Source organism: Pelmatolapia mariae, linkage group LG18 (genome assembly GCF_036321145.2).
Source record: "Pelmatolapia mariae isolate MD_Pm_ZW linkage group LG18, Pm_UMD_F_2, whole genome shotgun sequence".
Classification (NCBI taxonomy): Eukaryota; Metazoa; Chordata; class Actinopteri; order Cichliformes; family Cichlidae; genus Pelmatolapia; species Pelmatolapia mariae.
Window position 1 is genome coordinate 36,921,615 of NC_086243.1, and position 23,741 is coordinate 36,945,355.

The 23,741-nt window shown below is 42.8% G+C and overlaps 2 protein-coding genes across 4 annotated transcripts; both read left to right on the forward strand.

The window, feature by feature from the left end:
- Positions 1–551: 551 nt before the first annotated feature.
- Positions 552–13,526, forward strand: LOC134616389 (zinc finger protein 239-like). 3 transcript variants are annotated; one of them, XM_063461251.2, is made up of 2 exons: positions 552–978; positions 10,946–13,526. In XM_063461251.2, exon 2 carries the CDS (start codon positions 10,967–10,969, stop codon positions 12,059–12,061), a length of 1,095 nt encoding a protein of 364 aa, XP_063317321.1. In that variant the 5' UTR covers positions 552–978; positions 10,946–10,966; the 3' UTR covers positions 12,062–13,526. The 3 variants fall into 3 exon arrangements, with proteins under 3 accessions (XP_063317321.1, XP_063317322.1, XP_063317320.1); XM_063461252.2 differs by having other exon boundaries at positions 553–978; positions 10,952–13,526; XM_063461250.2 differs by having other exon boundaries at positions 555–978; positions 10,943–13,525.
- Positions 13,527–13,984: 458 nt separating this feature from the next.
- LOC134616391 (zinc finger protein 436-like) lies at positions 13,985–23,025 on the forward strand. Its single transcript, XM_063461254.1, has 2 exons — positions 13,985–14,231; positions 21,324–23,025. The coding sequence occupies exons 1-2, from the start codon at positions 14,087–14,089 to the stop codon at positions 22,259–22,261; spliced, it is 1,083 nt and encodes a 360-aa protein (XP_063317324.1). The 5' UTR covers positions 13,985–14,086; the 3' UTR covers positions 22,262–23,025.
- The last annotated feature ends 716 nt before the right edge of the window (positions 23,026–23,741 follow it).

The window sequence follows — 23,741 nt, forward strand, 5'->3', positions numbered from 1 at the left end:
CAGCATCGCGCTCTGCCTCCATACAAACTTTCAGTAGAAGATGTTGTGAGTGCACTCTGACACTGTGCTGGGCCCATCTCTACACATGACTGTCAGCTTGTTGCCACGCTCTGTGCTGCTCTTTGTGCCCTGAGTGAAGCTAACTCAAACCTGTTTGTGTCTCCGTGGATTTATTTCACATTTCCATAACAGGACACGCTTTAATCATCAGCATATCTCATTAACTTTGGCACAAAGAGCTGTGCGTTTGCATTTTCAAATCTAGACATCATGTTTGGAACTTTTTACAAATGATTTCCACCAATGAAGACTCTGAGCACGCCACAAACACATTTAATGAACAGTATGTGTAATTCCTCATTTATTTTAGACCTACATCAAACAATAAAATATTATAAAGCCGTGTGTTATTATTCATTCACGTCAGACTCTTTGGTGTTGAGTATATGAATGATCAATAGTAGAATGGATATGATTCATTATGGATAAAAACCTGAATGAGGCCTTTTCTTTCCATTTTTCTCCTTTATTATTTATAACACGCTGTTTATGTATTTATGGCTCTGTTTAGTACATTTAAACAGGTTTTAGAAAGAAAGAAGGACGTTTATTCCAAGCGGAACAAAGAATTTGAACATCCTTCTCCTGCCGGAACTTCAGAGCGGGACATCCGGTGGAAGTAAACAATGAAAAGGCGGCAGTATGGTTGTTCCAGCGTGAACTTTTGGGGGCTCGCTTTGTGCTGTGTGTGAGCTGAGTGTGTGAGCTGAGTGTGTGAGCTGAGTGTGTGAGCTGTGGCAGTAACAATGCCTTTAGTTCAGTCTCTGAGAGAGTTTATCAACGAGCGACTAACTGCTGCTGCTGAACAAATATTCTTGGAGTTTGAAAAAACGATCGTCCAGTACGAGGAAGAGATCGACCGTCAGCGCAGACTGCTGGATATCACCTGGAAACCCCAAATCAAGCTGCACAGGACAGGTGAGTGTCCCTCAGAGGGAGGATCCTGATCACAGCTCTGCGGGACGTTTAGTCTGCGTACAGCTGCGCGCGCCCCGAACAAAAGGTCTCGTGCGTCCTGCGCGGTCTGGGCTCTCTGGAAGGTCGCCAACAGCTCAGCCACGTGATCAAATATCAGCTGATCGATTTGTAGCGTACACACGTGGTAAACTGTCGCGATCAACTCCGGACGTGGCCCCACAGAGCAGACGTCACACTGTAGGTGTGACGTCTGTTTGATGAGCCCGTCTCCTTTCCCTGACATGGTGCGCGAGCCGCGGGCGGCCAATGAGTGCACAGCATAAACTACGTCACCACCATGTTGTCTCTGTTTGTGAAAATAAACCCGGGCTTCATTAAAGCGTGGGTGAGGACACGCCCCGTGGGCTCTCAGGCAGCAGGGATCTAAAATAGCTCTCCACCGACTTACCTGAGCACATCTGCTCAGTCCGCCTCACACCACCACCTCCAACTGTTTTATAGGCGTGGGGGTCAGCTCCATCCAGGCGCAGATGAGTGTCTGGATCCTTAACCGTGGGCCTGTCAGACTGTCACATGCTGGGGAAAGAAAAACCCAGAGTTATGAACGTCGTGTAACCGTAGAGCACCAACACGCTTTGAGCTCGCTCTGACAGCAAACCGTGTTCATGTGCAGTCAGCTGTGCCTGGCAGAGTTTGGTGTAATCACTCAGCTCTGATAAATCCCAGCCTCCACCTTTGGCTCAGTCCTCAGGACCTCACAGCAGATTATCAGCAGAGTTCTCCCTGATGGCACAAACGATCGTGCTGCTGTTTGAGCTGCACGGCTGTCGGCTGATTGCTGCTTATTATTACACATTGTTGCTACTGTCAGCATACGTAACAGTTATTTAATCCTATTGTTTTTATCTGCTTTTTTTAAATTTAAGTGTTTATTGAAGTTATGCATAAGATGAAATGCACATCGTTTAACGGCTTCCTTAGTTTTAAGACTCATAAGTACAGAGGAGCATTGTAGTCTAGGTGTGTGCACTCACTTCAGGTACTTTTCCTTCACACAGGTGTGAGGAGAGAAAAAAACAACACATGTACAGATAGATGTAGTTTGTAACTACGTACGTGTTACTTTACAGAGTAAAAACATTTAAACATTTATTCCTTCAATGCTGAATATCAGCAATATCCAGCGGAGCCATGTCCCCAGTGTTTCATACATGTCTCATAGGGCTGTGCGATATGACCAAAATCTCATATCCCGATATAAGACATTTATCGTCCAGATAACGATATACATCACAAAAATTTTACATTTTCAGCTAATTCTGTGAATCTCAGGCAAGTTGACTTGCGTGAAGTGTTTTCAGCTGGGCGTGTGTACCTGGAGTCGAGTGTTACATAAGTTGAAACGGCCTCAGTTTTCTTTGTGAGTATTTATTACACGGTGTGTTGCGGGGAAAAGCCTGTTCTAAGCTTTATTTTTTTTAACACCGGACGCCTCTTTTTAGCTTCTTATGTAAACACTCTGCATTCTATTTCACGTGATTCAGTTTATTTTGAAAAATCTCAACAGGCTCTTCAGCTTTATTGTGAAAGGTTTAAAATAAACATGCGGACGGCGGAGCCACGCGATGGTTTTACCGTCGTTGTTGCTAACGACAACGCATAAAAACAATGGCTTGTCCGTCTGTAGTGTGGTTATATTAAATATAAGAGGAAGATAGAACTTCAGGAGATTATACAGTGACCATCAAAACGATGAAAAAAATATTGCCGTAAACAGTTGATTTTGCGACACCACGAAACAAACGATAGCGTAAAATGAAACGATAGACGTTTTCATATCGTCATCTGATATATATGGTTATATCGAACAGCCCTAATGTCTCATACTCTAAAGTCAATAAAGTAATCTTTTAAATCTTATAAATCTGTAAAGTTACATGAGTCCAGCTGGGTAATGTTGGTGGATCCCATGTTGGCCATCTTTTGGTCAGCAGCACACCAAGTATTTATCTACACCTTGTGTGTCCTATAGCAGCGGTCCCCAATCTTTTTTGCGCCACAGATCGGTTTATGCCCGGACCGGCCTTTAATGTGTTGCGGATAAATACAATAAAATAAAACTAGTACCGGTACCGAAAAAAAGAAGACTTATTCATAACACACGTGAAAAGACCCAGGAAAACTGAGTTAACGATAAAAACGATAACAAAATAACGCTGAAAACCGATAAAACCCCTGAAAACCATACATTTCACATCTGAGCCTCAACTCTCGCGGCCCGGTACCAAACGACTCACGGGCCGGTACTGGTCCGAGGCCCGGGGGTTGGGGACCGCTGTCCTATAGAGCTGCCACAAACGATTATTCTGATAGTCGACTAGTCACAGATTATTTATGCGATTAGTCGACTAATTAGATCATCATCCATTGGACGTAAAACGTGCAGCTTATTGCACCAGCAGCATCTGCTCTTATATAACTATCATTAGATTACAGCTTTAAGTGTTTAAGATATGTGCTAACTAAAAATAAAGAGAAGATGATAGTTTATTGAACTTTAATGAATTTTGCAGATTGTTTCGGTGGAGTTTAATAAACTCAGCTGTCTGCTCCTTGCTATCTAAAATATAACAGGACACCGGAGTAAATTCTCGAGCATCTCACACTTCTGATAATCAGCTGTCTGCCTGACGTTTATTCAGCTGTGTAAAAACTATAACTTTAATCTCAGCCAAACCGATTTACTCAGGAACAAATAAAACACTGAAAAAAGCCAAACAATAACAATTTAAGTTATCTAAGTCAGCGGTCCCCAACCCCCGGGCCTCGGCCCGGTACCGGTCCGTGAGTCGTTTGGTACCGGGCCGCGAGAGTTGAGGCTCGGGTGTGAAATGTATGGTTTTCAGGGTTTTTATCGGTTTTCAGCGTTATTTTTTTATCATTAACTCGGTTTTCCTGGGTCTTTTCACGTGTGTTATGAATAAATCTTCTTTTTTCGGTACCGGTACTAGTTTTATTTTGTTGTATTTATCCGCGACACCTTAAAGGCCGGTCCGTGAAAATATTGTCGGGCATAAACCGGTCCGTGGCGCAAAAAAGGTTGGGGACCGCTGCTCTAAGTGACTTGTATATCATGTTTAACCTGAGTAGTGAAAGACGGCGGTGGGTTTGAAAACGATTTGCCGGGAGTCCGGTGTTCTCAGCGGCTCTAGTGAGCCTTGCCCCCGGTCAGCTATCGAGCTGGTGGGTAACAGACGTCTCCGAAAACGTCGGAGCGCTTTTGAAAATATGTGGTGTCTTGATAAACTGAGCAGATATTTGAGGTTTACACAGCTACATTCTCACCTGAAAATATGCTAAACATTTATTTTGTGACCCAGAAAGAATAATAAGAGTAATATTAAAACTAACTAGCTGCCGCCGTTGTTGGAAACTGAGCAGGGCCGCTGTTGGGTCTGTTCCCACAAACCCCGCTAGTTCTAGAGACTTATTCATCATGAAAGAAAAACAAGGCAACAGCGTTCGATCGATTACTTGCGCAAGGGAGGCCACATCTGTGTCCAGCACGACAATGACCCCAAATCCGGCCTCCTCTCGCTGCCTTTTATTGAGAGACAGTTCACACAAAACACAGCAAAGCAACGCCCACATGGTTCTAAGGCATTATATGTATATGTGTGAACTTCTGTATGTAGGTAAGAATGTGTGTGTGTGTGTGTGTGTTACCTCCTGCTGACCAAAGGGTCGTAAACGCAGGAAGTTTACATCAAAAGAAGCAGATCTTCCAGATAGGATGTATCTGCAATAAAACCTCCCCCAGCACAAAGTGGTTAGAGGTGGTTAGGATCAAAGGAATGGCTTTGATCCTACTGCTTGAACTAAGACTGTACAAATTTAAGAAACACAATGGCAACATTCAACAATTAGACCTAACAGCCGCGCTATGAATTCTGGGATAGGTTGGGCCACGAAGTATACACCCGACCCATCCTTCAAATCTGGGGAAATGTTTCCCCAGATTTGGGGAGGCAGAGGAGTTGTATCTGCCTGTACATGCATACTGGTTATTGTTGTTCCATATGATGGATCCCACCAGTGCAGCCTCGATCATTGCTCAAGTATAATGTTTTTTCTTAAACCTTCATCCTTCAAATCTGGGGAAATGAAGGGCGCATTTGTTGGAGTCTTCGAATTTGGACAGCCTTCATCGTGTTGCTGTAACGTAATCGGCCTACTAATGCGGGCACAGGAGGATGCGGTTCCTGAATTTGGACACAGCTACGATACTGGACACTGCTTCTTCTTCTTCTGTGTTTAACTGCAGCTGGCATCCTTGTACATGCAGTGCTGCCGTCTTCTGTTTCAGTCCGTTATTACACTCTTAAATCCTACTACTTATTCCTGCGTCTTTTGGGATCTTACAAAGCTTCAAACGACGCGTCGACTATTAAATTAGTCGTCAACGATTTTGATAGTCGACTAATCGTGGCAGCCCTAGTGTCCTACAAACATGGATTTGAAATCAAAGAGTAAATGTGTGCTAAAGATGTTTTGTATCACTTTATGAACGTCTCTGCCGTAGTTCTTAATATTCTTACAGTCCCAACACACATGGTAGTGTTGTGCTGCCTCGTAGCCACAGTTCCTCCATCATCATAGTGAGAGCTGGGTAATAAAATTGTTGTTGAGTGACTGTTGTAATCATGAAGACTTTTGTATATTTGTGAGACCAGCTTTCTTAGTTTCTGACCTTTCAGCATTTAGAAAGAGTTGGATGAACGGCCTCGCTGCAGTGGTTTTTGGTCTTTAATGTTTCGAGTATAAAAGTTTCTTAGCTGTAGATGTCTGTAGTGGTCTCGATTTTCTAAATGAAATGTTTGCTTTAAAGTTTGGAAACTCATAACTTCATCTTCCTTCACAACGCCACATACGGAGTCCTTTTTCTATCCAGTTTTTAAAACTAGCATCTATTTGATTTGGTGTAGATTCTGAATCATATGCACACATTTCGATATTTTGTATCCTTCTCCAGTTTATTTTCTTTTATCACCATTTTCCAAACCCACAGTGTTTGTTTTACCCTGTAGAGTTGTAGCTGCCAGCACTGCCTGTACATGCATACTGGTTATTGTTGTTCCATATGATGGATCCCACCAGTGCAGCCTCGATCATTGCTCAAGTATAATATTTTTTTGAACGCGGTGGGCCACTGTTCTCTTGTAATGTTTTGTCATATAAATCTAGAGATCGTTTTATCCCATTCAGTAAAATCTTTGTGATTACCGTAATTCCCGGACTACAGAGTGCACCTGATAAAAAGCCGCATGCTCTAATTTTAGAAAGAAAATCAATTTTGTACTTGTACAGGCCGCACAGGATTTTAAGCCGTGTTTCACTCGTAATATGAGATATTTACACAGAAATATTACACATGAGGATTTTTAACATTTAATTTAATCCGTAAGGTAACATAAACATGGTAACATAAACGTTATGGTAACATACAAAAGTACATACTGCAAATGCTTTTTTTCCTCGAACAGCGCCTGTAACACGGCTCCCTCTAAGTATACGTACGTATCAGTAACACACAAATTACGTTGCCTGTTTTTTTTTTTTTTTTTTACTGAACAGTGCACAAACAACATTACAACATCTCTTAACAACCGGTAAAAATATATACCGTATATATACTACTTATCAATTTTATTGGTCTACTGTTAACAGGCAAAATGTTTTTGGCTGCATGAAAAAAAAAAAAAAAAATGCATTAGCCGCACGTCAGTATAAGCCGCAGTGTTCACAGTGTGGGAAAAAAGTAGCGGCTTATGACCCGAAAACTACGGTAATCCTGAGTGGGAGGCTCTGAAACACTGAAACATACAGAAATCTTGGTAAAACATGAATTTTGATGGTTTCTATTCTAGAGCTTATGCTCAGAGATATGATCCCGTCTCTTTGATATAAATGGTTGTAATTTTGTTTTCCATTTCAGTGGATGTGCTTGTTTGGGTTTTTCACATGGACTGTAATTATAGGGCCTCAGTTTACATCCTGTCATTGGACCAATGTTTTTAAGACAGTTCATTACCTCAGGCAGGGACTCCTCAGCTGTTTTCAAGTATAAAAGTACATCATTGACATTTATTGTAACACCTGTGATTTTTCTGTTGCAGCAAAGAGGAGGCGAGGCACAGCCTTGTCTCACTCACCTCTCCAATGTTAGACGTTGAGTTAGGTGACCATTAATCTTAAGCCTTGCGGCTGGATTGTCATATAATGCTTTTACATTGGTTTTAATGAGCTGGTGATAAACAGATTTCTGCAGTACTCTGTATCAGCACTGCCAACTAACAAAAGCCTCTTCAAGGATCACAGCCCGCTCTGTGTCGTCGTCTTGTATCATCCTGGGTTTGAGGTTTATGTTTAAAGCCAGCTTGATCTCATTTTGTATATTGATGTTTCTTTAGTTTCTGTGCCAATAATTCAGTAAATTTAGAGCTGATTTTGTAATGTCTTTGTCTACAAAGTAGCATCTTCTGTTCAATCTCCCGAGTGTATATGAAGTTCATTTGATTTCTTGTTTTAGTGTATTCAGATTTTGGTTCAGTGCATGGCTGTTTTCCAGCTCTTTTTGGGAATCGTGCCGTTTTTCCTGGTAAAGTTTCTTTTTCCTTGAGGCTGCTGCAGTCATTTTTCCTGCTAACACTGGCTTTGCTGCGTCCCACAGTATCGGTGAGGACACCTCTCCATTATCATTTTCTTTCATGTACTTTTGAATTTCATTGCTCATTTCTTTCCTAAGATTAGCATCGTTAAGTAGGCGGGGCCTAAGTCTCCATGTTGTTTCTCTTTAGTTTTCCTGTAAGTCGACTACAATATTTATCAGGGCGCGTTCGCTCAGGTCTGCTGTTCCGACGTCCGACTCGATAGTTCTTGATCTGTGCCTGCGTTGGACAACGAAATGGTCTATTCTGATATATGATGAGTGATGTGTGGAATAGGGAACACCAATCAAACCCATGTCCTCCATCAGCTCTTTCACTTTTATACCAGTTGTTTTGTTGGAGCCTGTTTGTTTTGGGTTTAAGTGTATGTTCAGACCTCCACACACCTTTAGCCTGGCTAATCATCAACTTCTGCTTGTAAAAAGAGAAAGTACTGCCAGGTGGGATATACACACTAATCAGTCAGTCCCAGTCAGTCCCATACCTTTTGACTGTAACTGCTTTTTGTTATTATTATTTTGGTTCTTACTGAGGAGATTTCCTTTAGCAGACCTGGAGCTTGTCTCTGATAGCTGCTGCCCTGGGGTGTGTTCTCTCCCGGGATGCTCCATGCTTGCTGGATCAGCTGCTCCATAGGATCCACTGGGGGGGGACTTTGACCGGGAATCCTCGGTCCTTCGGAGCCTTTTGTAGCCTCATCAGCTGAGTGGTAGAGCTGTGTCCCCTCCTCGGAGAACACCCGGAGCCTGGCTGGATACGATGTCTGGAACCTGATTTTCTTCAGCTTCACTTCGTTGTATCCTTTGTTTATTCAACACCGCTGTCAGATAATCATGATCGAAATAAATCCTCCAATTTGTTACCTTTGTCGTTCTTAATCCGTGCTTTAAGCAGAATTTCCTCTTTAGTTTCGTAGTGGTGAAATGTGATCACTATCGATCTGGGTCTCTCAGTGGAGGCAGGCTTGGAGGCGAGCGCTCTGTGTGCCCTTTCATGGTGCAGCTCATGTCCGGTCGAGTGTCCAGGTTTTCTCTGAGTTTCTCCACAAAACCTCTCGTCGAGTCCCCCTCTTCATTTTCTGGGACATTATACATCCTAATATTGCCTCTCCTGGCTCCTCCTGGTCAATAAGTTTTCCATCGTGTCGGGCTTGAGCTTTGAGCACATGTTTCATCATCTGCTCCAGTATTTGATCTCTGCTTTTGGCTGCTTCAGTCTGGTTTTCCACCTCTCCGATTCTCCTGTTAGTCTAAGACATCTAAGGTAAAATTACCTTAGATGTCTTCCAGCTGTGTGTTTTGCTCTCCTTTTGAAATTCTCAAATTTCTTGTAAGATTATCTTCGTATTTACCGCAGCAGGTTGGTTGGATGTCTGCCTCGTGTTGTCTTCAGCATTGCCAGCACATAGCAGGCCCACGAGTCCTCATCCATTTACTGCGTCAGGTCCTTCTTCCTTTTTCCTCTCGTTTCCATTGCTTCCTGCTTTCAGTGTTTTTAACATCAAACAGGTTTTAAATCTCAGTTTGCAGAACATGTTTCTGTTTTTGATCGGAGGAGGTGTGTCTGTGCGGCCATCATGAGAGAGGGCGGAACAGGAAACCCCCATTGTTTGTTTGTTTGTTTGTTTTCATTCCTCCTACATGTCATGCAGCCGTCTGCCACCAGGTGGAGCATGGCTGTTCAGAAACACTGTCAGAGTCAGAATCAGAGAGACTATTAATCCCAGAGGGAAATTGAGTTGTCATAGCAACAAATATATAACCAACAACAAGCGCTCGTATAAAACGAGAGTAGAAGCAGAGATATTGATAGATAACTATGAGGTGTGACTAATCCCGTTCCACATGTGTGGATCTGACACCAGTGGATGAATGACGGCAGCAGAAGGAACGAGCTCCTGGAGCGTTCCCTCACACAGCCAGGCTGAAGGGACCCGTTGCTGAAACTGGGGTGGGAGTCAGTGATCACCTCCTCCAGGGTGGGAGCTTCAGAGCAGCCTGCTGCACACACTGAAGGATCTGAGCCGGCTCAGACTCTTTCTGTAGACAGCGTCCGTGCTGGCAGACCTCTCCAGCTTCTCATCCAGCTGGACTCACAGATACTGACAGGATGTGACATCAGTCCCACCAAAGCAGACAGGCGAGGGTCGGGATCTGTTGTTGTTGTTTCTGTTAAAGGCAAAAGAATTAGATTAGGGACACAGTGGAGGTCATCATTCATGGCGTGCAGCACAACACGCCCCGCTGTGTCATCGTCGTCTCTGTTTCAGATGTTACATGTTTTGTAGGAACATGCTTTCATGTCTCATGTATATACGGCCGCTTTATTGTCCACGTTGTTCAAAGGTGCCGCACGGTCAAGCTCATTAAATGAGTGATGTCATTAATGCTTTCAAACGCCTTTGATTAGACGGTTTTTGGCGTTTTCCATGAAACGCCAAAGATGTGTGAGAACATCTCATAAGGAATGCGGCACATGTTCCAGACATTTCCACATGTCTCGCACAATTTGTTGTCTTTTAAAGTGTTTGTCCTTGTTTCTGATGTGCAGCTTTCAAACACAAAGCGTCCGGGTCGAGACGCATCTTTCACAAAAGGGGGCGATATATCTCGAGATGTTCTGGGAGTGCGTTCCTCTGTGCTGTTGGAAAACCATGTCCAGCATGTCCGGGTGTTCCCTTTGCAGTAGTGACAGGAGGACACAGCAGTTTTTAAACCAGTACTGTGCTTGTGCTCCGGGTCAGGTCCTCCTCTGTGTCACTGGGATTGTCTCATCTTGAGAATTGTTGATGCTATTGCTGGACTGGGTGGGGGTGTGGATGTGGGTGTAAAGGGTGGAGAGCGCAGGGCACAAGCACAGCCCTGTGGGGAGCCAGCGTTTAGGCTCGGGTGATGTGGGGCCCCCGCTCGTCCACCTTGGGAGCAATCACACAGAAGTGAGGCAGTGAGGGGTCGTCAGCTGGTCACCGGTCTGTGACCAGGACGTGAGCTGAAGTCCACAAAGAGCAGCGTAGCGTAGCTCGCCTGACTGAGGACGATGGAATCCCAGAAATGTATAGAAGACGACGTGTTGAATTAAAAACAAATCTGTTTTATCCCATGGCAATGAAACTGAAATAAAGATGATCGTTTTCAGACAACAACTATACATTTATATGTGTGTGTGTGTATGAGGACACTGTTGTGTCATTTGTAGTTTGAACTAATGTTTTTGTGGTTTGTCTCTCTGTCTGTGAGGAGGAGCAGCTGTGTGACCTGAGGATGAACTCCAGTGGGGACCAGGAGGAGCCGACGCCTCTACACATTAAAGAGGAACAGGAGGAAGTGCGCACCAGCCAGGAGGATGAGCAGCTCGTCCTGAAGGAGGAGACCGACGCCTTCTTGGTGACTGCTTTTGATGACAGTGACCACAGTGAACCAGAGGCTAACGGTCACCACCTTCACTCTGACGGCGCTCCCGGCAGCTCTCCGGTGTCAGAGAGTCAGCGTGACGCCGACTCGAGTAAAAAGCCTTTTAAATGTAATGTTTGTGGAAAAGCCTTTAAGAAAAACTCTTACGTAAAAGAACACCAGAAAATCCACTCGGGCGAGAAGCCGTATACTTGCCAAACATGTGAGAAGAGTTTCACTCGGAGGGCTCACCTGTTGGGTCACATGAGAACCCACACGGGCGAGAAGCCGTATTCCTGTGAAACGTGCGGGAAAGGTTTTACTCAGAGCAGTCACCTGCTGAGCCACATGCGGCTTCACACGGGTGAGAAGCCATACGCTTGTGAAATATGCGGGAAAGGTTTTATTCAGAGGGGTCACCTATTGGTCCATGTGAGAACGCACACCGATGAGAAGCCGCACACCTGCGAAGAATGTGGGAAGAGTTTCCGATTCAGCGGCACTTTGTCGGTGCACATGAGAACGCACACGGGCGAGAAGCCGTATTCTTGCAAAGCCTGCGGGAAAAGTTTCCGTCAGAAAAAGATTCTGTCCGTGCACATGCGCACTCACACGGGCGAGAAGCCGTATTCCTGCGCAACGTGCGGTAAAGGTTTCGCTCAAAAAAGCGATCTGACGATCCACGAGCGAACGCACACGGGCGAGAAGCCGTATCCCTGCAAAGCCTGTGGGAAGAGCTTCCGCCAAAAAAACATCCTGTCCGTGCACATGAGAACGCACACGGGCGAGAAGCCGTACTCGTGCAAGAGCTGCGGGAAAAGTTTCCGTCAGAAAAGCATCCTGTCCGTGCACATGAAGACGCACGCGGGTGAGGAGCTGTATCCCTGCGGCGTGTGCGGCGCCACTTTTCCATCTAGTCGCAGCTTGTTGGAGCACCTGGACACTCACACAGGTGAGGAGTCGTAGCCTGGAAAGCTGCAGGTCGGAGCGGGGTGTTGGCGTCTGCCTCCCGCCTGGACTTTTGGCTCCGACGGCAAGGGAGCTCGTCAGCTCGTGTCGTTCACGCAGCCGTTTTCCTTTGCTTTGTGCATCCAAACCTAACCGTGCCAGCGCGCTCTGTTAATCCTGTCATGTTCTCATCTACGGTTCCTGACCTGGATTCTGTCGTGGCTGCGATCCTCCCAGTTTCATTTTACCCTTCGTGTTTCATACTTACGGAAACTTTGTATCATTTTGGACTTTAGAGGTGACACTAACAAAGTGTAGATTGTTGTTAAAGGAACCTGTATAAATAAAGTTTCTTCTAAATTGGGATCATGTTTTTCTTTTGCCCTGTTTATGAAATAAGAGAAGGTTTCAGTCACAGCGGTTTCACCCTCAGCCCTCGCACTCTGAGAGAAGCTGGTTTCAGTATGTGGGAAAACATGGTCGATGTTCTTGACAGTTTTTGGTTTCGTAGAGATACGAAGGAGCTGATGACATCACAGGTGACGTTGCTGTTAGCATCCTCCGCCCTGTGCTAGCTCTGCTGCTGCTCCTTGTGTAGTAAAAGAGACCACACTGACTGGTTTGCCACAGAAACTGAGAACAATCCAGACTGTTGTGTCATTTCTCTCTGGAAGTGCTCAGTGGCTAACTAATCCTGCGCTAACCTGCCCTTCTAGTTTTCACTGATCGAAGCACAGGCGTGAACAGACCTGTTAGCTCTGTCACACATTCATGCACCTGCATGGCTTTGAACGATTATTCGTATCTATGAGCTTTTCCACACGTCACAGCCACAAATTTAAATGTGCTGGGGGTTTTATGTGACGGGTAAACAGAGTGTAACTGAAAATGATTGTGCAAGTTCACATGTTAGAATGACCCCGTCAGAGTTCAGACATACATGGATGCTCTCCATCCACTGACTGAACTCTGCCCCCTCCAGTCAATAAAACATCGACTGACCTGCTGCGGCGAGCAGCTGGAAGCTCTTCATTGTTCGATCCACAACAACAAAAGGACTCGACTCGGTGAACAAAAACCATAAATAAACTAGAGCTCTTATCCACGTCACTTCAGCGTTAACCCTGGTTTCTTCTTACTGGGGCATGTCACCATGGTAACCTACGCTGCAAACAGCTTTGAGATCAGCAGGTATGAAAATGCCTACTGACCAATCAGAGCCCTGGAAAACGCCACCGTTTGTGGAAGATCCCTCGTAGGAGGTCCAGACGTTTCTCTGAAGTCTCGTGTTTCTGTGACGAGCCTCCGGAGGAAAAACAGATTCTCAGATTTATCCTTTCTTCTTCTTTTTTTCCTGTTGGCTGCAAACAGTTTTCTACAATTGTTAATATGTGATCCTAAAACAGGATCGTTTGTACCCGTCAAGTCCTGTGTTTGAATTCTGTTTTTATTTAGTCGGAGCTCGATAAACAGCTCTGTCAGGACCGAGCGATGATAAAGCTGAAATAAATCAACGCCTGTGGGAATAAATCGCAGAGCGTATGAATACTGATCGCTGGTTTTCTTTTAAATGGAACATTTGGGTTTTTCTGTCGTCTGAACGGAGATTAAACTCCAGAAGAAGTCATAGAGGTAAGAGAGCAGAAGATATAATCTCAATACTAAGATTCACATTAAAAAAGTGTGAATCATCTGAACATGTAATGTTAGAATGTGGTTAATATAGACGGGAAACGCAAATCCTCAAATCTGACTTACAGAAAAATAGAGTTCAATTATGGATAAAAGAAATATTACGATACAGGTGATGTAGTTTAAGGGTTTTAAGAGCAAGGTGTTTTTATGAGGTGTGAAAGCTGTTCTCATCCAGAAGGTGGCGGTAATGCACCGGAAGTTGAAGAAGAGCTGCCGGAACTGAGGACGGACATCCGGTGGCTGGACCGTTAGCTTTGCTCCCGTGTGAGCTGAGTGTGTGAGCTGAGTGTGTGAGCTGAGTGTGTGAGCTGAGTGTGTGAGCTGAGTGTGTGAGCTGTGGCAGTAACAATGCCTTCAGTTCAGTCTCTGAGAGAGTTTATCAACGAGCGACTAACTGCTGCTGCTGAACAAATATTCTTGGAGTTTGAAAAAACGATCGTCCAGTACGAGGAAGAGATCGACCGTCAGCGCAGACTGCTGGATATCACGGCAGGTGAGCACAGGTGGAGCCTCGGCTCCGGTTTCCTCCCGGGTCCGAATTTTTCTTTTCTTCCCAAAACCTTTATTAAACAACAGTATACGGAGAATGTACACAGATTAACATATGCCAGGGGGTGCAATATAAAAAGTTACATACGTTCAAATAATTCTAAATAGTACAAATAGTAATAGTTTTTATTAAGTGATCCACGAATCAATCTTATGTAAGAGAGTATCATTATACTAGAGTTTAAAATTAGGTTTTGGCTGCTGTATTTGCATCTGTGGAAATAAAATTTAGCTAAGATAACTAACAAGTTTATTATAAAGTATATATCATCTTCTTTTTTTGCCTTTGAAAGAAACAAAGTCCAACATTTTCCCGTTTCAGAGTAAAGTCCTTGTAGAGCTGTCCAGTAATGAATGTCCTGGAGTCCAAAACGTTGTAGCGTGTGAACAGATCAGAGGTGCTGCACAGTCTCATCCACAGTTCACATTTATGTCCCTTTTAAACTTTGTCATGTAATGATTAGCAGGATAATATTTATGAAGTGTTTTAAATGAAACTTTTACTTTATTCGGTTCCAGATACTTGTTAGGAATTGTCCATACTCTTTTCCAGTTAATGTCACTGACAAAAGAATTCCAATAAGAGACCACACGGGGAACAGTTAGAGATTCTGTCGGGAACAAAGCACGAATATTCTTATTACCTTTACTATGGTTTGTTAGACAGATTCTTCCTATGTGTGAATCCACAGGGTTGGGGAGAGAAACAGATGATATGCAAGGTTGAATACCTTTAAAAGGCATTATAATACCCGTAGGTATCACATCAAAGAATATGACATATTCTTTGGGTGTGGCTGGAAATTTATAAGTGTTTAAGAATTCTGGATAAGACATAAGGTGCCCATTAGGATTAAACAGCTGGTTCACTAAAACAATCCGTTTCTCAACCCACCTAGAAAAAAAACTAATGATTTATTTTTATGCACTATGTTCCTATTATTCCAGATTAAACACGTATGGGTGTAAAGTTGTGTTTATATAGAAGGGACCAGGCTAATAGAACTTGTTTGCGAAATATCGAAGGTTTTCTGGAAGCTTATCTATATTATAATCACAACCTAAGACAAAACTTAGACCCCCAAACTTGGAGAAAATGTAGTGAGGAATAAAATTCCAGATGGAGACCCGATTTTTAGGACAATGTTTTGTCCTGTTAATCTTTAATGTATTGTTTAGAGCAGTGAAATCCAAAACTACCGTGTTCATAGTCATTCATCACTACACTCGTGCTGATGTAATGTGTCCCGTTTTCCCAGAGGAAGTTGAAGAGCATTCGGTCAACATCCTTACAGGTTTTGCCGTCCACATGTAGAGAAATTGCTGCGTAAGTCAGTCGAGACAGACCTTCTGCTTTTCAGAGCAATACCCTCCCTCTTAAACTTAAATCTCTCTGCAACCACTGATTTAATTTGGTTTGAGATTTTTTAATAACTGGGGGAAAATTTAGTAAAATTCTGTTTTTTGGGGGTTTTTTTATATCTTTGCTCATCAGACCTAAATATATTGCTTCATTTTTAACTGTTATATTACAAATACTCTGAACTAGAGCTGGGCGATATAAGATTTTTTCATATCACGATATGTTTTTTATTTTCATTTCAGGCGATAACGATATATATCACGATATAAGCCAAATAACTATATTTGTAAGATTTAAATGTGCCGTTGCTCACAAGTAAAATGTGAAATAATCAGCAGCTTGTTTTGATTTAAATATTTATTTCCCATAATAAGTTCAACAGGGTAGATGTACTTAAGGAACATGAGACTTTTTCAGATAAATAAAGGCAAATATTGCAAACCACACAAAAGGCAGCCGCTAAAGCGTTTAAGTTTCAAAATAGAACAAACAAAACAGACTAAATTGTCAATTCCACTTAGAAACAAAATTTTAATTCTAAAAATAAATCTTAGTTCGTTTTACAGAAGAACAGACAAAACTGACTAACTTTTGTCAATATCAAATAAACTGAGAACTAAAAGGAAATTCTCAATCTCTCCTTGTTGTATAGCTTAGCTTTTCAAACAGTGTCTTTAGTCTGACAAAAGCCGAATGACGAATTAGCGCTTTCAGTCAGAGATTGAGTTTATTGTATTTCCAGACTTGCTTTCGGCACAATTTACAGTGCGCGCTACTCTGTTTTTTGTCAGACTTGAAATAGCCGAAATACCTTCACACTACGGAACTTCTATGGCCCTTCCGTTCGACAATCTCTCCGGAATTGGAACCATCATCGGTTTTTTCTTCGGTAACCTTCGGTCACGCTCTCGGTTGATTTTTCTCTAGTCAGCAAACTCATTTCCTCCATTACCCGGGCAGCCCAGCTGGCTGCTTCCCAAACAAATACACATGTGCGGCTTGGCACTTGTGCTGTACGTAACAAGTCACGTGACGTGACGCTGCGGCTGTGATTGGTTCGGCTCTGCGCTACTTAATTTGGATTGGCTGTTCTTTTTTTTTTTTTTTTTCTTTTTTTTTAAGAGGACAAGAGAGATGAGGCCTATCGCAATAGTTTAATTTTTCTATCGAGAAAAAGTTATTTCGCAATACATATCGTTATCGTTCTATCGCCCAGCTCTACTCTGAACATTACACTCTTTGACATTTATATAAGTTTAGCATCAATCCAGACCCTTTTGAGAAATCCTCTATTACGTGTAAAGCAATCGGCACCTGGCTGGCATTTTTAAGAAAGGTTGTGGTATCATCTGCCAACTGACTGATGACAATCTCTCTGTCTGCTATATTTATACCTTTCACACGGCTATTCGAAATATGAGAGGCAAGAATTTGGGTGCAAAGTAAAAAGAGATCCGCGCTGATCGGGCAACCCTGGCGTACGCCTCGATTAAGACTAAAACGAGAAGTGGTGCCATTTTTCATTCTAATAGAACTATTTGCATTGGAATACAGAGTTTTGATAGCTTTGCAGAAGATATCACCAAAACCAAATTTCGGAAGTGTGAGAAATATAAATTCAAGCTCAACAGAGTCAAAGGCTTTATAGAAGTCCAGGAGAAGGATAAATGAGTCATCAGATATTAATGCTGAGTAGTCCAGAATATCCAAGACGAGTCTGATATTATTGGAGATGTGCCTGTTTGTCATAAATCCAGACGGTGTCTCATCTACAATATCATCCAAAATATATTTAATTCTTCTAGCTAGCAATAGAGCTAATATTTTACAATCATTATTTAGGAGGCTTATTGGTCTCCAGTTGTCTATAGAAAGTAGGTCCTTCTTAGGTTTGGGAATTAAACTAGTAAGTCTATCCATCTTTTTCTTGAACGAACAAAAGCTCCTTCAGCTTTCTGGCGTAAATCTCATCCAGTTTAGATTGAAAGGTGCTAAGACGTAATCTGTCCTCCTCCGAGACCTCGTCTGGTGGGAGTTAATACATCACGGATATTTGAACAATCAGATTTTCTTCTTCTGCTGCACTCGACTTAGCTATTTTTGCCCCATACCGTCTCAACACTTTACTCATTTCAAATTTAAAAATTTCCCACTTTGTGCTGGAGGAATTCTCAATATTAGCCTCGTCTATAAAGTGTTTTATAAGGCGTGTAATACGCTCTTCCTCTTTGGAGCTTTTCTGCTCCACTCTGCCTTTGACATCTTTTATCACCTCACATGCAAAGTCCGCCATTCTTCTGATCCAAGCAATCTGTAACGCGAGGTCATCCATTCTTTCGTTTATTAGCTTTGATAGTTTCAGCAACATCCACGCTGTCTTCCTTTGAGTGCAATGCTTTCTTTGGCGCCGGAGACTGGCTGGGTGAGACGGGTAGAGGTGGAAACTCGCCCATCACATCCTCAGTTATTGGGAGAGGTAGTGAAATAGCCGAGTAGTCACGGCTGTTTGGCTAGCATCAGCCTTTAGCAGTAGCTTTGTTCTGGAGCTAGCGAGGGTCTTTTATTATCACGCTGTGACATTTTGGCGCTTTATTCATCAAATTCAGTCCTTTTCTGGATTAAATACCGAAGAAGCTTCTAAAGCCTGAGTTGACACGATGTTCCTACCGTATTATAAACTTACGTTTGCTAAGCTCGGCAGAAAAGTTTATTGTTAGAACAATAAAGTTTTTACATTATAACCTGATGTAGCTCTGTTTTTTGTTTGCCTGGGTGGCAGCTCTACGCTTCTGTAATGCAGCGCTTTTCACAGATAAAAATCATAAAGTGCTTCACAATACAAAGAATGAAAATACAACAAATAGCAATGTAAAACAATCAAATACAACATAAAAATTAATTGAAAGCTTGTCTATATAAAAATGTCTTCAGCGTAAAAACAGTAGAAGAGAATTCCACAGCCGTGCTGCCTGAAAGGCCCGATCACCACGAGTTTAAATCGAGTGCGTGGGGCGACCAGCAGTCTGTGACCTGATGACCTCAGAGCTTGGGAAGATGAATGCAGTTTCAGCAGGTCAGATATGTACTGGGGAGCCGAAAGGTTAGAAATAAAACAAGTAAAAAGACCTTTGCAAAAATCCAAACAGGAAGAAATAAAAGCATTAATAATCATCTGCAGTTCAGCCTTTGACACCATTAGCCTGAGTTTTGAGATATTCCTTAGACGATAAAAGCAGTTGTGGACCAAGCGACATCGAGCTGTCAAATACGACACCGAGGTTTCGAAGGCTCGGTTTAACAGAAGGCTCTAAGAAGCTGATGTGCTGCCTAATTTCTGAGATCATATGGTCGGGACCAATAATTAAAGTTTCTGTTTTATCAGAGTTTCGCTGGAGGAAGTTGTCGTTCACATGGAAGTCCTCATGTTCATAAACCTGCTGCTAATCAAACTGAGTTTGCTGCACTGTGATGGGTTTAAGGGTTCTCCCTCCTGCTGAATCCACTTTAACCTCTTCCCCATTTTTATTTTCTCTGCTCATGTTCTACTTAATCAGCTGTCCAGCTGATCGGTGGTGTGGTGAGGAAAATATGGGCTCCTCATCGATGTTACAGAAAGACAGAGACAGGAGACCTTTTTATTTACTTTTATTAAAAGACTTTCATTGTTGTCTGAAGATAACAGTGCAGCTGGACATGGAGGCCTTTTTTGCTGAGCTCTGAAATCTTGTCAAGAGGATCATTTAGTGAAAACGAGGAATCTACAGATGCAACATCTGGAATATGGAGTGTGGAATATGTAAACAAAGCAACATAAAAACCAGTTACTCAGCCACTCATCAGAAATCCAAATCTGAGAGCCTGACAGCATCTCAGTCAGGTTGAGCTCTGGACTCTGACCGGACCATCGTAGCTGCTCCATTCGTTCCTGTTTCAGCCGTTCTGTTGGATCTTTGTGCTGCTGCTGATGGTCCGAGCTTCAGCTGTGGGACAGACGGCTTCACACTGACTCTAGAACACTTAGTGCACCGTGAACTCTTGTCTAAGATCATCGTCCCTCCTCCACCGTGCTGACAGCTGCTCTCAGGTGTTTTTGCTGATATGCTGGGTTTGATTTTGTGCGTTATCGACAAACATCTCCACTTTGGTCTCGTCTGTCTGAAGGATACTGCTCCAGGAGGCTTTCTTTTTAGACAGCAGGCTTTCCCCTGCAGTCCTGCATGCTCAGGCTTTTTTTACTCATACTGTCATGAAGTTTAAGCTTAAACCTGCAAACTGAAGAGTCTGAGATGGAGCTCTTGGGTCTGTTGCATGCTCTGACCTGTGTCATTAATCTTCTGCACTGCAGAATGATGGACTTTGGTTTATTTTGACATGATCTTATAACCTTTCCAGATTGATGGGCAGCTGCAGTTTCTTCTCTAAGATCACTGCTGATGTCTTTCCTCCTCAGCATCATGTTAACACACACCTGAATGCTCCAGACCAACAAAACATCTGCTTTCATAGCAGGGCTCACACTGCCGATGATCAGTTCATCAGTGAAGCTGATTATCAGCACCTGGCTGCTGCTTACACACTCAGTAAATATCTGCAAAGCTCTCGTGGCATCTCTAAGGTGTTCTACAGCGTCGTGGATCTCACGCTGTGATGCGTTCATGCAGGAGTGTGACAGCTCCTCTGCATCAGTCCATCAGAGCGCGGGATCAGGTGTGTTCCCGCACACCTGATCAGCATTTATTTTTCATTTGGTTTCTTCTTTCATTAAGCTAGCAGTAGCTACCCTGAAACAGCGGGTCAGGGCAGACCTGGAACAGGATCTGGAAGCACCTTCCCACCTTTGACGTGACCTTTAACCTGTACAGTCCAACAAATCTGTCAGGTCAAGCTGGTTGCATAAGTGTGCTCACACTTAGACTAATACTTTGATTTAGTCACTGCTTTCAGGCTTCTTGGGTTAATGTCTTAGTTTACAGAGAGCTCACAAAGCATGAAAGCAACCTCATTGTTGAAAGGCATCAGTCAGAAGAAGGGAAAATAAATGCCACAGCATTAGATTTATCATGGAACACAATGAAGACAAAATATGGGACGACAGTGGCGATGCAAGACCTGCAGCATCACCGAAGGAGCTGCAAGAACTTCTGCTAAGCAGTGACAGCCGTCTCCCTTATCCTTCATAAGTCTGGACTCTGGGGGATGTGTCAAAGAGGGAAGCCTTTCGAACAAAGGAAAACATCCCAGCCCAGCTACAGTTGGCATAAAAATACAGTAAGTCTTCCAAAAACATTTTGCTCTAATGAGACCCAGGTTCAGCTTTTTGGCCACATTTCCATTGGCCACAGGTACTTCTCTCTTTGTATTGCGTGGACATGTCACCATATTCAAATGATTTGATTCTGAGTTAGAAATAAACCAACAGCACAACTCAAGAGCTCTGTACAGACGACTCGAGTTAGTAAAATTTAAGCCTTAATCCAATGAAAACAGGTGAGTTGTAACAACATCGTCCACCATACAGGAGGATGTTGTATCTGTAGCAACCAAACCAGTTTCTGTATCGGGCTGTAAACATATGCATTTTACCAGGGGATTCTATGGTTTATGATTTTAACCAGAGTTTATTTGCTGTGTTTTTAATCATGTCTCTTCTTTCATTTGTTGTTGACACTCCAGACGTCCAACAGGAGCATGTCTGTAAGGAGGAGGAGGTTCTCCCTGAGCAGCAGCTCTGGAACCAGGAGAGGAGCTCCAGTGTGGAGCAGGAGGAACCAGAACCTCCACAGATTAAAGAGGAACAGGAGGAACTGTGCAGCAGTCAGGAGGGAGAGCAGCTGGGACTGAAGGAGGAGACTGATACCTTTATGGTGACTGAAACTTATGAGGAAAGTGACCACACTGAACCAGGAGGAGACAGGGAGCAGCTTCTCTTTGAGAGTTCTGTGAACAACAACAGCAGAGATCAGCGAGCAGAACATTATAAAGAAGCAAGATCAACCAAAACCGTAGAGTCAGAGTCAAAAAAGAAGCATCAGAGTAACAATGGAGACAGCTCAGTTATGGCAGAGAGCGAGAGTAACACAGGTACAGGTGTGAAGTCTGTAAAATGTTACGTTTGTGAAAAAACTTTCAAGAAAAAATCTCAGATGCAGATACATTACAGAACGCACACAGGTGAGAAGCCGTATTCATGCAAAACATGTGGCAAACGATTCAGCCAAAACTGCCATTTATCTGTTCACATGAAGATCCACAAAGGGGAGAAACCGTTCCCCTGCAATGTATGTGAAAAAACCTTCCGAGACACACTAACACTGAAATATCACATGAGGATTCACACGGGCGAGAAGCCATACTCATGCACAATTTGTGGGAAAGGTTTCTGTCAAAGTAATAACTTAAACATCCACATGAGAACACACACAGGCGAGAGACCTTACCCCTGTCACATCTGTGAGAAAAGATTCATTGACTCCTCCACACTTAAGAGACACATCAGAACTCATACGGGTGAGAAGCCGTATGTTTGCAATACATGTGGGAAAAGCTTCATTCAGAAAAATATTCTGTCTGTCCACATGAGGATCCACACCGGTCTCGTGAACTCTTGTTAGTCCACCTAAGAACACACTCAAAGTAGTATTTCTGTGAGACTTGTGGGAAAAGTTTCAGTGATCGTGGTATTTTTACCGCCCACATGAGAGGGCACTCAGGTGAGACGCTGTAGCTGTGGGAAACTAGAAAAGGACTCACGTGTAGCAGGTTCTTATTTGGTGCATACAAAAGTACAAAAGAAAAGCAGTCCTCATACTGAAAGCACCTTTGAACTGTAGTTCACTGTGATTATGTTAATTTACTGCATATGACATGTGCCAACAAGATAGAGTTCATGCTAATGGTGAGTTGTCATGCTGTCCTTTGGATTCTTACAGAAAAGCATCTCATTAAGTAGTAATTTATTTATTTTTTTGGAAATTGTCTATGCAAACTTTGACAGGAAACAGGAAGTGTATTGTTGCCACGGATTCACCAAATTATACTGTGAGCTGTTTCTTTTCATTTTGAAAAATCTAGTTCAGAATTAGTTGTGAAGTTTGTTTTTGCTGTTTACCGTTATATTTATAGGCCTGCAGGGTTCAGGTCTGTGGTGTCCTCCTCTGTCTTGTGGCGGACAATTTTTTTATTTTTTTTACTGGCACAGTCTGTGGGCCATCTTATTGTGACACCTGATTGTTCTCTTATTTAGTTATAGCAGTATTTTTAAATGGTTGTACACAAATTGCATTGCATTTTTAGATAGTTGTTTACAAAATTTGTGCATAAGTTTTCAACATGTACAATTTATATTTGCATTTCAAGTTATGAAAATAATTCACTAAACGGGTGTGATTTTTATAGTAAAAAATTATAACTACTGCTAGGATTTGGTGTTTTTTATGTGATTTCAGATCAGTTGTGTTAACACAGTATGTCAATGAAAAAATAACTAAATTCAGAACCATGAGGTTGAGCTGAAGAGAATGATACCAAAAAAGGTCAGAACATTTGAAGGTGAAATATAAATAATGTAAAATCAAAAGGAGTCAAAATGGACAAATATATTTTGGACCTCAGAGGGTGGACCCAACAAATCATGAAAAATTAGGTTTAATTTTTGTTTATGAAGGTGCAGATTTCTGACATTTTGTGTAAATGTAAGTCTCTATGGAAATGGATTTTTGGGGGGGGGTAGCAGGAGGAGAGAAGCTGCAGAGAGGCGTGTAAGACTGCAACTCTGCTTCCTGGTCCCAACTCTGGATAGACATATTTTGGGGGGTTTAATAAATTGGTCCATATTTCTAGAAATGAGAGCTGCTCCATCCAAAGTGGGATGGATGCCGTCTCTCCTAACAAGACCAGGTTTCCTCCAGAAGGTTTGCCAATTATCTATGAAGCCCACATCGTTTCTGGGACACCACTCAGACAGCCAGCAATTTAAGGAGAACATGCGGCTAAACATGTCACTCCTGGTCTGATTGGGGAGGGGACCAGAGAAAACTACAGAGTCCGACATTGTTTTGGCAAAGTTACACACCGAGTCAATATTGATTTTAG